Source organism: Channa argus, chromosome 21 (genome assembly GCF_033026475.1).
Source record: "Channa argus isolate prfri chromosome 21, Channa argus male v1.0, whole genome shotgun sequence".
Taxonomy (NCBI): Eukaryota; Metazoa; Chordata; class Actinopteri; order Anabantiformes; family Channidae; genus Channa; species Channa argus.
Window position 1 is genome coordinate 15,361,092 of NC_090217.1, and position 14,856 is coordinate 15,375,947.

Sequence of the window (14,856 nt, forward strand, 5' to 3'; positions counted from 1 at the left end):
TTAAAATGGAATGTCTCAGATTTTTGAGAATAAATACTTTGATTAGCAAATTCAGGTCCTGAAATTGAACTGGCCTTAACAGTGGGATGAGTGTGGACTAGTTAGGAAGCTTGAACAACTAACAAATCTGGATTTAATGATAATACCTAAGCAGTTTTACAAAACTCAAAGTAATAGAATGGTTGAATCGGCTAAACTTGATGCCTTTTAATTTAATACATCTGATGACTATGGGGATTTCTAGTAAAAAAGGTTTAGTAATTAGTGGAGCTGAAAAGACCAAGAAAAGTGTGTGTGTGGCCTAAATAACAGACGTCTGAACATCAGCCAGTGATTTTAATATTCAGCACTCAGTTTTTATGGTTGATAGTTGGGACTTCAGTCTGTCTAATGCTACAAGATAAGCTCTCTACTTTTGTTTAACCACTGGACACTTTCCTTTGGCTCATTCCCTTCGACATAATTGTAATGACTTTGCTGAGCACTTCACTTCCCACTGCTCTCAAAACATTTTGTGCTTAATCTTTCTTTAAAATGCCGTTTGCATTTTTCAAAAGACTGGGTGGTGCTTAATCTGAGACTTGTGCTAGTTTTTGTGGCTTAAAATGTGCACACATTTAATGTGTATTTGCCAGTGTGTCTGCTTAAAACCTAAACTACACTCAACGACTGATTCAATTCGGTGGTTGCATGAGTGTTTTGTCTTACACAACAATGTTTATATCTTTTAACACGGGTCAACTGCCCCAGAATATCATGACAGTGAGTGTTCACAAAACCAGGACCTTAAAACTCAAGCAGAAATGAAAATAAAATAACACAACAGACCCATCAAATTGTCTTTTGACTTGCAAACACCTCTTTTTGAGATGTATAAAACGAAGCAACTAAAAGTAAACCAGTGTTCCCATCCTGCACAAAAAGTGACACTAAGTATTTAATGGAAGTTGTACGCCATTACGATCAGAGATGATGCAGAGGCCATTATGACCATTATTTACTTGCCATTTTCATTTGATGTTAATTCGATATTGCTTCACTACAATTCAAAATCCATTAAAAATAAACAGACTTTAACTTCACTACATTTATTTAACAGTTTTAGTTTTTTGCAGTTGTGGACTAAAACAAAATATAAATGATGATGATGTATTATTATGGATTAACCACCTGGTAGTAAATAAAGTGGATAAAACAACCTCCATTTCTCCCAGCTGCTGTTTTTGTTCCACACTTTAACCCTATTTTTTTAATAATACTAGACATTTTCTTTGCCATATTTTTCACTTTGAACGTTTGCCAAACAAATCAGGACAAGACTTGTACGTTCGTTATCAACACCATCACATGCAATGCATTGCTTTCTTAGAACATGTACTTATTACTTCAACTTAAATAAAGAATGTAAAATAATACTTTTTTTTTTTTTAGCAAATCATTTCCACTTTTACGTCAGTACTGAGTTTGTGTACTTCTACCATCCCTGGAGATCGCCTGAAAGTACTACAAAGACACTAAGATACATGTTAGTACTGTTACATTTTGTATTTCTCTTCAGTTCAAACACATTGTGACATAGTTGACTCATACTGAATTTGCTTATTATTGCGTGCTGACGTACAGATTTGGCCGATCGACCTGATGCTGTTATTTACTTAATGCAAATGCCAGCAGATGGCCACGTGACCTCCGCTCTGCAATGCTCGAAGGTTCCGCTGAGGGGCTCCAGCTGGAACAACTTTCAGTCAGACCGCGAGACATGTGGCTGAGACTTTCTGAAAGCTACGCTGCGTTTTTAGCCAAAACAATTCCCGGATAGTGCGTTTTGTTTGCAGTTCCTAGCAGGGTTTTGGACGCTAACACAGTTTGCTAAGAGCAAAACAGCTACAGGTGCTCCTAAAGGTAAGTAATAACACTTGCTCCTGTGTAACTAGGGGCTAACTGCTAGCAGGCTAAAGGCGACGTAAGCAGGTGCTGTTGTTCAAATCGTCTAGTTAGCTTTCGGTTGTTGCTAGCTGGCTAGCTAGCTAACTCATGACCTTCAGTGCAATCGTCGTAGCTAATATTAGACACTATATAGCCATGTTTGCAACCGCAAATAGCCATTTAGCTCTTAGCTGCGTTTTAGCCAACAGTAGCTATCTGGCTAATAAACAACATCCATGTTGACACCGTCGTGTTGGCACTGGTTGATCAAGTTGCTGCTAATGTTGTGTCGTCAGAAACGAGGCCGCACGGGCTCAAAACACCAGCAAACATTCGCAAGTGTAAGTTTGCTAATCTGGCTTCTATTTATTTACATCATTTTCCATTTTTGGCTATGCTGGTATTTCGTTTCAATTAATGGAATACAAAATTAACCAAAGGGCTAGTTATCCTGTAATGTTAGATGAGTAATTGGCTTTAATGTTAACTGGCGTTAACTAAAGAAAGTGTCCCCAAAAAGCCCGATCAGACACAAGCCTGCGTTTACCTGCTTCAGTTTCAGTGTTTTCAAAACGACACCTCGGGACACACGACCCCCCCCCCCACTTCTGCTCACGACGATTCTGAAGACGACGATTAACTTGGGATTTTCGATGGTCGAATGAACAACGTTTGCTCACAAGTCTTTGTCAGCAGATGTCGGTTTGTTTTGATGCCTCTGTTGTTTGTCACGGTTTTCAAAGATCGTAAACAGCGAATGTTTCACTTTCACTTCTGTTGTTAAAAATATACTACGAGTGTTTAAAAGTTTTACATTTGTTAAAAAATTGATACTGAAACCGGTAAGGATCACCATAACCCACTTTCTCATTCAGTGGTTATCTTTGTTTAATCAAAACTAAGAAACGACACACATGGGGTGATGTAATGAAAAATGCACCAGCATTCTAAGGAATTCAAACTTAATAATTGCTATATTTACTTTGATCGCAGCTTTGCTCACACTTGGCATTTTCTCAACGGTTTCCCTGCAACTTCACCTGAAATGCTTTTTAAAGGTTTTAAAGTTTCCACAAATGCCGAGACCTTGCTGGCCATTTTCTTTCACTCTGCAGGCCAACTGTCTTCTAAACAATCATAAAATGGATTTAGGTCAGGCCTGCTAATCAAGCACTGCATCCAGCACTTGGGCCGCAATGAGACCAAAATGTTGACATTTTGTCAATGAACTCTTATTGTTCTCATACTGGCTGAGGTCAGATGCATCTCTTCTTTTCGGCTGCTTTGATTATTTTACCTACAGTTACACAGATTGAATGAGGGGGTTAGTTGTACCTCCTCAGACAAATTGGTTGGTCATAGAGAATCTTGAAGGTCAGAGTTGAGCAGCTGTAGCTCAGTTGTTAAGTCAGTCATCCATGGAGCACAGGGAAGTCGAAGTGTCCTTTGGCAAGACGCTGAACCCCAAGTTGTCTGTGGTGGGTCAACTGAGCACCTAGGAAGTGACTTATGCTCTGACTGTGCCCATGCATAGCCTGGAGGTGTTTTTAGTCATTGTCCTGTTGGAAAAACAAATGATACAAACACTACTCTGGTACAGCGCAACTGATGGTCTCAAATACATTAAGAATGCAAGAAATTCTACCACCGTTTTTGACAAATCCTGTGTTCATTGAAAAGCAGGTTCTAGGTACCTACCTCAGTCTGGTAAAGAGATCACCATTATCACCATGGCGAATAATATTGTCTATTTTGAAGACTCAAAGAGGGTCAGGTGCCTGCCTTTAATCTTCCTTGAGAACTTAATTGGAAACCATCTGTGGAAGATTACGTAGATTGAAAATAGTTTAAAAAGCTGTGTGTGTGTGTGTGTGTGTGTGTGTGTGTGTGTGTGTGTGTGTGTGTGTGTGTTTAGAGACACACACCAATCAGCCATAATATTATGACCAATTGCAATTGTATACAGCAGCCCTGCAAATTTCTCAGCTTTTAGGTTGAAACTGTGAAAGGTGATAATTCTGTGTGTTTATTATTGAGGTCAAAGTGGGGAGTGGAGTCATACTGGGGGGGGGGAAAGGTGGTTCTAATGTTTAGGGAACATTATTTAAAATAAATAAGGTGGTCAAAACATTAGAACCACCTATTCTTATAATGATCTCCAGTACCACCAACCATCTGATGCCTCTTTTTCAAATATATGATGACACTCTTTATATAATGGAATCTCATTCATGTTCAGTTACAAACCCTGTAGTAATTGTGTGGAAACATTTCCAACCACAAGTCCTCAGTGAGATGTTAGCACACCAGTCCAACAGGGCTAAAAGCACTTAAACAAATTGGTGTTGTATAGTATTTACATTGACATATTAGTGCTTTGATCATGTGTTTTGTTACTTTTCTGTGGGCTAGAGTTGGAACACAGTATCTAATTCTCTTCTTTGTATTAGCATTGGCTTTATCTTAATTTTATTTCATTTTCTCTGCACTATAGTGGTGACCAGGACAACCTGAGCTGGACATGACTGGAACTGGAAGTGGTGAGACACAACACAAGGGTTGTTTATGGGCTTACATGTTCTACAGTGCTTAAAACATGTACTGTGTGTGTGGGGACATCTCCTTTGAGCAGCTTTTTGTTTAAATTATCTGAACGCAGTCAAAAATATCTGTGTTTGAGACTAGGTGGCCAGGGCCAACCTGATGAGATGGACACCGAGGAGCCAGAGAGGTGTCCTATCTGTCTGGGTGTCCTGGCTGGAGGCGAGCTTGCCATGCCTGACAGCTGCTGCCACATCTTTTGCCTCAGATGCCTCCTTACCTGGGCAGAGGTGACGCTCATTGCTGCTACATAACATAACTGAAACTGTGTTAGCTGTGTTTCCCCTAAAATTGGCTATTTAAACTATACCCACTTTAAAAAAAAGTTGTTAACCTTTTAAATTTACAATTCTATCGAATCTTTAGTGATCTAGTATTTTGTAAATGTAGAGTGAAAGCAACATCTTTAAAGAGCGTGATTTTTAATTTTTATTTTTTTTGGTTCATTTTGTTCATTATGATGTAATGTGTCAGCAACTATTGTGATAATTGCTACAAAGATGGCAATTTTGTTACTGCTTAATCAGTTAAGCAATGGGCATTTGTATGTTAACAGTGTTTCGTTTTATTTGAATTTGCAGATGGCTCCTTCCTGTCCTGTAGACAGAAGACCTTTTACTAATGTGTACAAATGGGATGGGGATCTTAGTTGTGTGCAGGTTGGTTGCCCTTTTTTTTCTGTAATCCAACACAGTTAACCCAAAGGAGTTCAGCTGAAATTGCCTCTTCTATAATTTAAGTGGTACTGGCACTTGCAGTTTGTCACCTTGGTGTTTTTACCAGAAGACCTTTTGCATGAGGCAATCAAAAAAGTCCGCCCTTGGCTTTAACGCTCCAGCTTCCAGTCAATTGGTTTACATTATGTCCCTGTGTTTCAGCAGGGCATCTGTTGGCCAAGTCTAGTTTGTCAAGTGAAAATTTCCAGTGGTACAATGCAAATTGCACTAAAAAGAAATCTGCTTCTGTTATTGTTTTTAAGGTTTCTGTGAGAAAACCATTAACTCAACCTGAAGCAGAGAGTTGCTGCTGTAACAAGCCTGAACAAAACGTCTGTCTGAAGTAAGTATCATATTTACAGGATCATAAGTTTTGCATTTGTGTCTCAAAGGAGATTAAGATACTAATGACATATTAATACTTATGACATCTATTTAATCAGTATTGTGTGAAGTCCCAAAATGTTTGACTACAAAACTCAACTTCTTTTGGAGAGATTTTTTTAATTTTTATTTATTTTTCAGACATAAGTCTTCTAGAAGAGTGAAACAACAAAAAGGGAGGAGGACAGCAGATGCGAAAACAAAAGGATTTGTGAGGAAATGTATGTTTAAAAATCTTCCTCCTGAAACACACACGCATTTTTGAAACAAGGTCTAACAGTCTGTAATGTCTTTGTCCAGGTAATGATGAAGATCCCTCTTTGCTAAGAAGAAAAAAGGTGGGAGTCTCCCCCCCCCCCCCCCCTTTCCTGTTATGCGTGCTTGTTTCGCTGTTTGGTTTAGTATGCTCTCGAGTATTAAATCTTATGTATTTTATTTTAGGTAAAAGGAACAGAGTGCTCTACATGGTCACCATCTCCTTGTGTCTCATTAACAGCATCTACACAGGATGTGTAAGTCATGTGTTCATTGATAAATTATTACATTACAATACATTATGACATGTTCTTACTGTCTTAAATCTTGACTGTGGGAATTGTGCAGTACTTCTTACTAATTGTAAGACTCTCACAAGTAGCCTGTGTTATGTTAGTAAAACAAGTAAGATCGTCTAGCTTATTGTAAGATTAGATTAAAAAGAGGTCACTAGGCTTCAAGGGGTCTGTTTACAGTTTGATTTTGAACATATCATGGTGCATAGATTACCTAACTTTTATTCCCAACTTAACTCCGTGAATTCATATTTCTTTGTAAATGATTGTTCATTATAAAATTAAATATAGGAAATGTCCATAATTCTGTGTAGAGCAGATGGAACATTTCTGGACACTGTATTTTTACAGTTACATGTGTAAGTGTTGCACACATTGTTTTAAAAGTACTTAAATAATATTTTATCATCCTATAGTGTTTGGGTGACAGATGAAATATCACATTACACTGGCTTGAAAGAGTGCAAATCCCAGGTGCAAGACTGTCCATGGCTTTCTCCTGCTGCTCATATTCCTGCTGATGGCACCTTAAGGTAATAACATCCAAATTTACCACTAACTTCCTTGTTTTACCAGCTTTCATTGTATCTTTCTTGTCTCCTAAGTGCTAATGTCTTTCAAATGTCCTCAGCTTGTAACTTGTAAGGATTCCCCTATAAGTCAGTCAAACCTGCTGTTTAATGTCTTACACATTCATATTTTGCAGTTGATCATATGTTCTGGTTGTTGTGCATGGTAATCAGAATCCACCCAAACAGGACTTTGGATTGGATAATTACTAATTTAGTGACTGACATAAATGCTGACAGTGCATTTGCCTTTTTGTCTCCTTTACAGACAGCATTTTAACCCCACTGTTTGGAACCGCGGCCTGTGTTCATTTGGACACTGTTCATTTCCCTTTACCTCCAGCACACTGATCAACCCTGGCAATTTTGGTGAGTCACATCTTACAGATTTTTGCTCTTAACTATTTAAGGTAAATTGTACTTCTGTAACCATGATAATGATAGATCTTAACTTTCCTGCACTTGTTAAAAATAGATTTTCTTAATAACATGTCTTGTAATATGGTTGGTTGTTATTAAAAAGAAAAGAGTACTTTGATTTGTTCTTTTAATTCAAATGTTATGAAGGGCTTTTCCCCTTCTGCATAAGTTTGCTTAGTTTGACAGTTTGCGGGCATATTTATTTATCTGTTTTTTACAAATGTAAGTGGGAAGTTCAAGAATTTTGCTTTACTATTAAGCACCTAACAATAATGCGAGATACTGGAACATGAAAACAGTTGCAGCAAATTTCTCTGGCTCAATGTTGAACCATGTCCTAAGGTTTTCTAATGATAGTGTATCCAGTGTAATGATGTCTAGTGTGGACGATTTGGTGACGTCTAGTGATGAAGGTGTAGAATGCATCCGTCTGAATTTGCCCCAGTACACTCTTTTCAAGTGTGTGTGTGTGTGTGTGTGTGTGCGCGCCTACGTGGCTTTTAGTTGACATGTCGTCATCTACATAGTTTATTGCTAATGTTACCTCATTATTTTTCATGTTAATAAAAGCTAACACTAGCAAAGTACTGGGAAAAGCTGTTTTTATTCTGGGTGTTTAGTTGATTCCAGGATACCGTTAGCAGGATGCACATTGCCAGTCATCACAAATCAATTTTGGACTGTCAAGAGAAATCTGCCTTGGACATATCTGGGTTTGCTTTTCACACATGTAACACAGCGAAAAGTCTTCCGGGTGAGAAACGTCCTCGTGTGAAAATCCGCTCGATTACAGTGTGTGATTGCTCACAGAAGGCAGGACCTGAAACTTTGGCTATGGGAACAGTGTTTGGTTTACAATTTGGAACAGAACAGTGTGCTGCACGCACATAATACAGACATTTGGGAGCTCAAAGCCTAAAGTCCAGATAATGCCGGCAGCGCCTCACTAGCTTTGTGTTCACAAATGTGATCCAGCAAATGAAATCTAAATGTGATGGTCTGCAGTGTTGATTTATTTATTGATTGATTTTAGTGATTGATGTGTGTCTGTGCGTGCTCCCTAGAACTAACTCCCTAGAACTAGTTCATCCAAAAGCAGCTTAAGAATGCTACTACTGATGGATCCTTCTAAATATTACAAGCTACACATTTTGTGTTGGACAGTTGTATTTGTTTGTCAAAGATCAACGGCTTTCAGCTTGTCCCTTCAGGGGCTGCCACAGCCTAACGTGTTCTGCACGCTGATTTGGTAAAGGTTTTTAAGCCGGATTCCCTCCCTGTCGCAACCCTCCCATTTTTGTCCAGCCCGGGACTGGCACAAAGGTGGCCCTTGGTGGCTGGGTGGGGCCACACCCAACCTAATGCTCTACCACTGATCCACCAGTTTCTGTTTGTAAGATGGGATTATCCTAACAGAGAAGACACTCTGTTGAGCCTCTTTTACACACGCTTGAATCCTGAAATTCTACAGACTTTACCTGGAGGAGGTGCAAATGTCCCAGTGAGACGACCCGAGATTACCCTGACTTTAATCTGCAAAATCAGGATTATATACATTAACCTGTGCGTGCATGGAGCACACTGCTCTGTTTAAAATTGTCAAGAGGATTTAAAGCAAGCTAATAGGTGTGTTGATGATGTTTCTACCACCGCTTTTTTTTTTTTTTTTTTTTAAAGCATTGATTAATTATGCTGTAAACATAAGTGCAGCATACTTTTTCTAACATGTTGTGCCTTCTGTATGTGCTAACCCTCAAAATTCAAGCACAATGCTCCTGACTTGGACAGTCTAGCAGTATGTGTTACATGTGTGAAACAACATCTGCCAATATCTGCAAATCAGTATCAAGGGACTGTCCAGAGTTGATATGTGGAGTTACTATGTGAAAGAGGATCTGAAGTTGTTGGAACTGCAGAAAGAGTCGAAGTTTCTGACATAGCTTTGCCTATTTTTAAGATGCAAAGAGGGGGTGAAAGTTTGAGAAGATCAAAAGCAGCTGCACATCAAGGCGTTTTCGCTGATAGCCTTAATGTGATAATCATGAATGATTAGAAACTACAACACCCTAAAATGAGTGCAGAAATCTTAACAGCAACAAGTTCTTGCCTGCCACGAAGTTATTAATAAATTTAAAACCAGAAAAGAGTACTTTGAAAACCAGAGCAGTGTGAAATTAAATTGTTCATGTTGTGGCCTGGCTCCGTGCAGTTTTTGGGTTGCTCATTGTATAAAAGTCTAGTTATGGATCTGGTTCAAAAACATTTCTTTCTCCCCACAGTGTTTCACGGAGTTGTCTGTGCCATCCCATGTGCCAAGGGAGGTGATAAGCGAGGTGGTCGGGCCTCAACTTCCAAAGCTCTCACCAAAGAGGGAGACTCTCTACCATCTAGACGATCTGGGCGCAACAGTAAAGCCCAGGAAGAGACCCCTTTATCTGCCTCCTCATCGCCACCTCAGTCTAGTTCCTCAGACTGTGACTCCTCTACCAACCAATCCACCAAGGCAGGCAGGACGTCTCAGGTGCCAGCCAAGAGAAGGGGGAAGCAGGTAACAAGTCGTAAGGCTAGTGGCAAACGGAAAGCTAAAAGGAAAAAAAATTCTCCCGAGGTTGTTAACAGCCCGGCAGCAAGTGAGGAGGAAGAAGAGGGTGACCAAGCTAATGAGACAGAGGAGGAGGAAGAAAACAAAACCGATCAGGATACAAACAACTCTGATCAGCAGCACTCTGATGCTGAAGCCTGCCCCAGTGCAGATCAGGAAAATGTAAATTCTGCTGATGAGCAAGGTAGTGCAGAATCCCTGCATAATGTAGTTGAACAGGACAGTGATGACACTCAGGAACAATTTAATGAACACGAGCAAGAGGAAAAACCAGATGGGGGAGATGACTCAGTTCCTGACAGCAGCAGTTCATGTTCCGAGGAGGACGAGGAAAAAAGAGATGAGCAAGAACCAGCCAGCCCAATTTCTTCTGGAGACAAGGACTTTGACAAAGGGAATTCTCTATCACCCTCTGACACTCAGAATGCTCTCGATGACCTGATGTCTCCACAGTGTGATGAGCATGAACAGGATGATAACATGGACATTTGTGCAGAGTCAGAAGAAGCTAACGGTGAAGAATCTTCAAAGATAATGAAGGCTGAATCATGTGAGAACTTGACGCATCTTTGTCCTCCCTCTGCTGGAGAGTCCGAAGAAAATGTAACTGACACAGAAACAAAAGCATTTGAGGGCACTGAGGTAAAATTGCTTGGATCAGAAGAGCCTTCAGTGGATGACAGTGTTAAGGAAGGAATTAAGGATGATGGGGCGTTTAAGGATGACACTGAAGTTGTCCCCATGGACTGCAGTTCACCAATGAGTGAACATGGTAACAATGCCATATTTGAATTACCGAAGGATAGTGGTGACCCAGCAGCTGCCGAACCTCCTGCATTTGAAAACCAAGTTTCCAAGGATCAGAGCTGTGGGGACCAACAGGAGAGAGAAAAGAGCGAGGAGAGAAAAAACGGCAGACAGCGGCGCTCTCGCTTCCACTCCCCAACCTCCACCTGGTCACCCAAGAGAGACTCAAAACGAGATTCATCCAGGCGTTCACGCTCTCGGTCTAGAGAGCGTGACAGCAGTCCACCCTCTAGCCGCTCTTCTTGGGCCCGCAGCAGAGACAGAATCAGAGACCGGGACAGTGAGAGAGATAATTCTAGGAGGGAACGTAGTCATGAGAGGAGAAGACGGCGATCTAAGAGTCGGTCTAGATCCAGGTCCCGCTCTCGGTCTAGGTCTCGATCCAGAACAAGGTCCTACAGAAGAGGGCCTAGCCCAGAACGGCCAGCTTCCAGAGAAAGGTCTCCTCAGAGAAAGCAGCATAGAGGCGGGTGGAGGTCTGGGCATGGTAGTAGTTCTGGTGGTGAGGGACGGAGGCACCATGGAGGCGCTGGGCGCTTTGAAAATGGTGTGCCTACAGAAAATTCCCCTGATCGCCAGGGCTGGTCAGATAATCCCGACTGGGTTACAGAAAAGACTCGTAATGAAGCTGAGGGTAGGAACCGGGACTTTGCTTTCAGCAGTAGCTCACGTTGGGAAGACCGTGGGAACAGGGGAGAGTCACGGGATAAGGGGGCGCGTGGAGGATTTGAACGCGGCAGGGGCACAGGACGTGGTGGAGGCAATCGTAGCTTCTACAACCAGCAGGAAGAAACGTCTGACAACCGCTGGCAGCCCAGAAACAACTTCTCAGGTACAGGTAACAATTCAGGTAATGACGCGTACAGCCGTTTCAACGAAAACAGAGCAGGTAGCCGTAGAAAAGAGTCCGAACAAGGCGACTCTATGCTCGACCGGTCAGGATGGTCCTCTGCATCCAGCTGGGCTGTCAGGAAGACGCTTCCTGCAGACGTTCAGGACTATTACTCCAAGAAAGAGAGAGGACCAGGAGCCTGGAACAGACATGAAGAGGAGCAGCAGGCAGCAGCAGCAGCAGGTCAGATGGTCTTTTTCCATGAATAAAAAAAAGCAGGCTTCTCTGTACATTTTGCAGCAAAACACTGCTGTTATTTCTAGAAAAAAAGGATCCATTTTAAAAAGTCTGTAACGTATTAGTAGTCGTCATGGTGTTTGGAATTAAATTTCTCTTTCATGCTTTGAGAGAAGGATAAATTTAGTGTAGTTGTAGCTCATATAAAAGACTCAAAATAAACCATAAATTACCTGCAGGCATTTGTACTTCATTAGATACAATACACTTTCTTTGAAGTTTGAACTTATTCGATTGAAAAATCTCAATTGTTTTACTGACACAGAATCTATTTTTGATAAAAGGCTTGTTCAGTATTTACTCTATAAGCCATTGACACCTTTCTGTGAATCTTCTTGCACATTGTCATCACTTTTTAAATCACTATTCACATCACTATTTCAACTTTGAAATCAGCTATATTATTTGAATATTTTAACTAGTTTCTGTTGTTTGTTAGTTTTGTTTTATTTATTAATTTATTTTTCTTTACTCTCCAGATCCACTTAAAATTGAGCCTCCGCTACAGACAGTCCCGGGTAACGCTCCGGTGCCTGTGATGAACGTGATTCCCCCTCATCCTCCTCAGCTGAATGTTCTTCCCCATCAATACCCAATGCAGGGCCCGCCAGGAACCCTTCCTGTCAGCTTGCAGCCTGCCACGCCATACGCCATGCCCCCTCAGGTCCCCATTCATCTCCACCCGGCTGTACCGCTGCTTCAAATGCCCACTGTTGGCGCTCAGGGCCTCCCACCTCCTCCCCCACCACCTCCACCCATGCAGCAAGGGAGTCAGACAGTAGCAGCTCAACCTGATGGCCACACCACTCAGGTACGGTACAGCAGGCCAGGTTAAGATTTAAATCCAGATCCTGCATGTTGACTTTCATGTAAATTAATTAATTAATTTGTTTTTAAAGACAAATCTCATTCTCACATTCTGCTTTGCCCTAGATGACGAGTACTGTCATGGGTTATGGGAAACCTGCCCTGATTCCCACCCCTACCAAAGCAAGTAACACCACTGTGACCCAGGGCCAGCCAGCACCAAGTCAAGTTTTGCCATCCTCAACTACTCACCCTGGTCATAACAAGGCTCAAGCTGACAGCTCCAAAAAAGAAAAGGTACCTTGGTCATCTGCCTGTCACTCTCTTTGAAGAAATGGTTTTCTTACTTTATCCATTACTGTCAATTATTTTCAAACAATTTGATTTCCTCTTCCTGCTCTAGAAACAACAGATCCAAGAAAAAGCTATAAACGAAGTGAAGACAGCCATCAAACCTTTTTACCAAAAGAAGGAAATCACTAAGGAAGAGTATAAGGAGATTGTTCGCAAAGCAGTAGAGAAGGTAAAGACTGTGCTGGTCTTAGGCCAACTTTAAAAATGATTGCTGACTTATTTATAGCTTCAAACTATTCCACTTGCAGCAAAATTATAGCGTTTTTTAACTCAAAATATGGCCAATATTCCACATGTGTACACCAGGCATGCTTGCTATTGATTAAGGGATGTGCATCAGTTTAGAGATTCTTGCTTATGTTATTGCTGTTTATCTGAGCTAGTAAATATTAGCCTGTCCAACTTGAGCTCACTAGCTGTTAGAAGTTAGTGGGTTGCTCGGGCTGATTTGTAATCTTAATTATTTTCAATGGGATCAGTGTTTTACTCCGCTTTCCCAGTTCAACACATTTCAGGTATTTACCCAACTACTCTGAGCATTGCGACTCTCACTCAAAATTTTTGTGACCTTTTGCTGTGTCTTTTCCTCAGGTGTGTCACAGCAAGAGTGGTGAGGTGAACTCCAGTAAGGTGGCCAACCTGGTGAAGGCCTACGTGGATAAATACAAGCATGCACGCAAGAAATGAATCTCTGCCCTGCTGCTGGCATGGTGATGCCATCATAGACCCATTCAGCTGCTCAAGTGCAATTTCCTCAAGCTGGAATTTGGCCTCCAAACTGAGAGACGATGGAGAGTCAACTTTTTCTTTTTGATATCTAAACCTTTTATTGAATTATGTTTTTTCTATAGATTTTCATATTTTGTTAGAAAAAGAATGACACAATCAGAAATTGTAATGCAAGAGCCCTTTATTTTGCATAGGTCGTGTGACTTGGAAACTACTGTAAGTAGTGGGGGGGGGGGTTGATATTAAAGATACAGTGCTCAGTGAATGATGTCGGCTCATGTAGTGGAGAGTCTCTCCCAGAGTGCTGGCTTGTACAATGAATTTCTCTTCAGTGGCATCCTGATTGCATAGCTTATTAATTAAATATTGTCAATGTTCTTTTTTAAATAATATAATATTTCAGGTGAAAGCCTAGTTTCAAAGATGGTGCATTGCCTTTATTAATCTCTGCGGCCCCTCGATGGGCCGGAATCTGAAAGTTCAATTGTAATCAGGGCCTTGATTGGCTGAGGGCAGTGGGATAGCCAATCAGCAGTGAGTGTGTGATGTAAGGTGCAGGACCCACGTGGGCCTATCAGGTGAAATGGAACCCACCCCTGCCTGAATGTGTAATAAATGTTAATGTGTGAACAAGAACTGTGCAAAGTATCCAGAGAGTGGTGAAAATAAAATGGCTGCTTCCTGATGTGTTTCTTGGATTTCTGCAATATTTCAGCTTCAAAAAACTTCAGTTTCAGAAACACTTTGTCTGTAGCAGCCAATTTAAATCATACAGCGTAGTACAGTAAGAAAAAAAAAAACTACACGCATCTGTACACTAAGACATTTAAATGTGAGCTGTGGTGGTCTGTGTGTTTTTAAGGGAAGTGGGGCTTTGTTTGTTTAATTAAACACAATGTCACAGGTAGAACAAACTTGACATGAACAGGTAGTTCCTTGTTTTGCAGAACAAGTGAATGCAGCGGTTCTACTTACTGGTACAAAAAGTATTAAAGAAACCCAGCTGTGTAACATCATCTTGTAACCGCTAGGGAGCAGTATTTGCAAGAAATGTTTAACAAGCCTATTCAGACCAGGATGCAACAAAGACTTACTCTGGAGGATATAACTTAGTTCCATGGCCACTTTATTCAGACAGAAACAGCTTCCTGGATAAGTAAGGAAACGTTTCTATCCACGTCCAGTTGACATGGTTCAATCTTCGGATAATAAACTTGGATGACTGAGAATCTTAACTGACACTCTGCTCCTGCTTGAATGG

General features: G+C 41.0%; 1 protein-coding gene across 1 annotated transcript; it reads left to right on the forward strand.

Annotated features, from left to right (window-relative positions):
* Positions 1–1,727: 1,727 nt before the first annotated feature.
* On the forward strand, positions 1,728–14,280 carry scaf11 (SR-related CTD-associated factor 11). The gene is made up of 15 exons (XM_067490813.1): positions 1,728–1,902; positions 4,421–4,466; positions 4,612–4,757; positions 5,109–5,186; positions 5,507–5,586; positions 5,769–5,848; positions 5,928–5,965; positions 6,069–6,139; positions 6,595–6,711; positions 7,016–7,116; positions 9,447–11,651; positions 12,185–12,516; positions 12,639–12,809; positions 12,916–13,035; positions 13,458–14,280. The coding sequence occupies exons 2-15, from the start codon at positions 4,448–4,450 to the stop codon at positions 13,551–13,553; spliced, it is 3,654 nt and encodes a 1,217-aa protein (XP_067346914.1). The 5' UTR covers positions 1,728–1,902; positions 4,421–4,447; the 3' UTR covers positions 13,554–14,280.
* Positions 14,281–14,856: the final 576 nt, after the last annotated feature.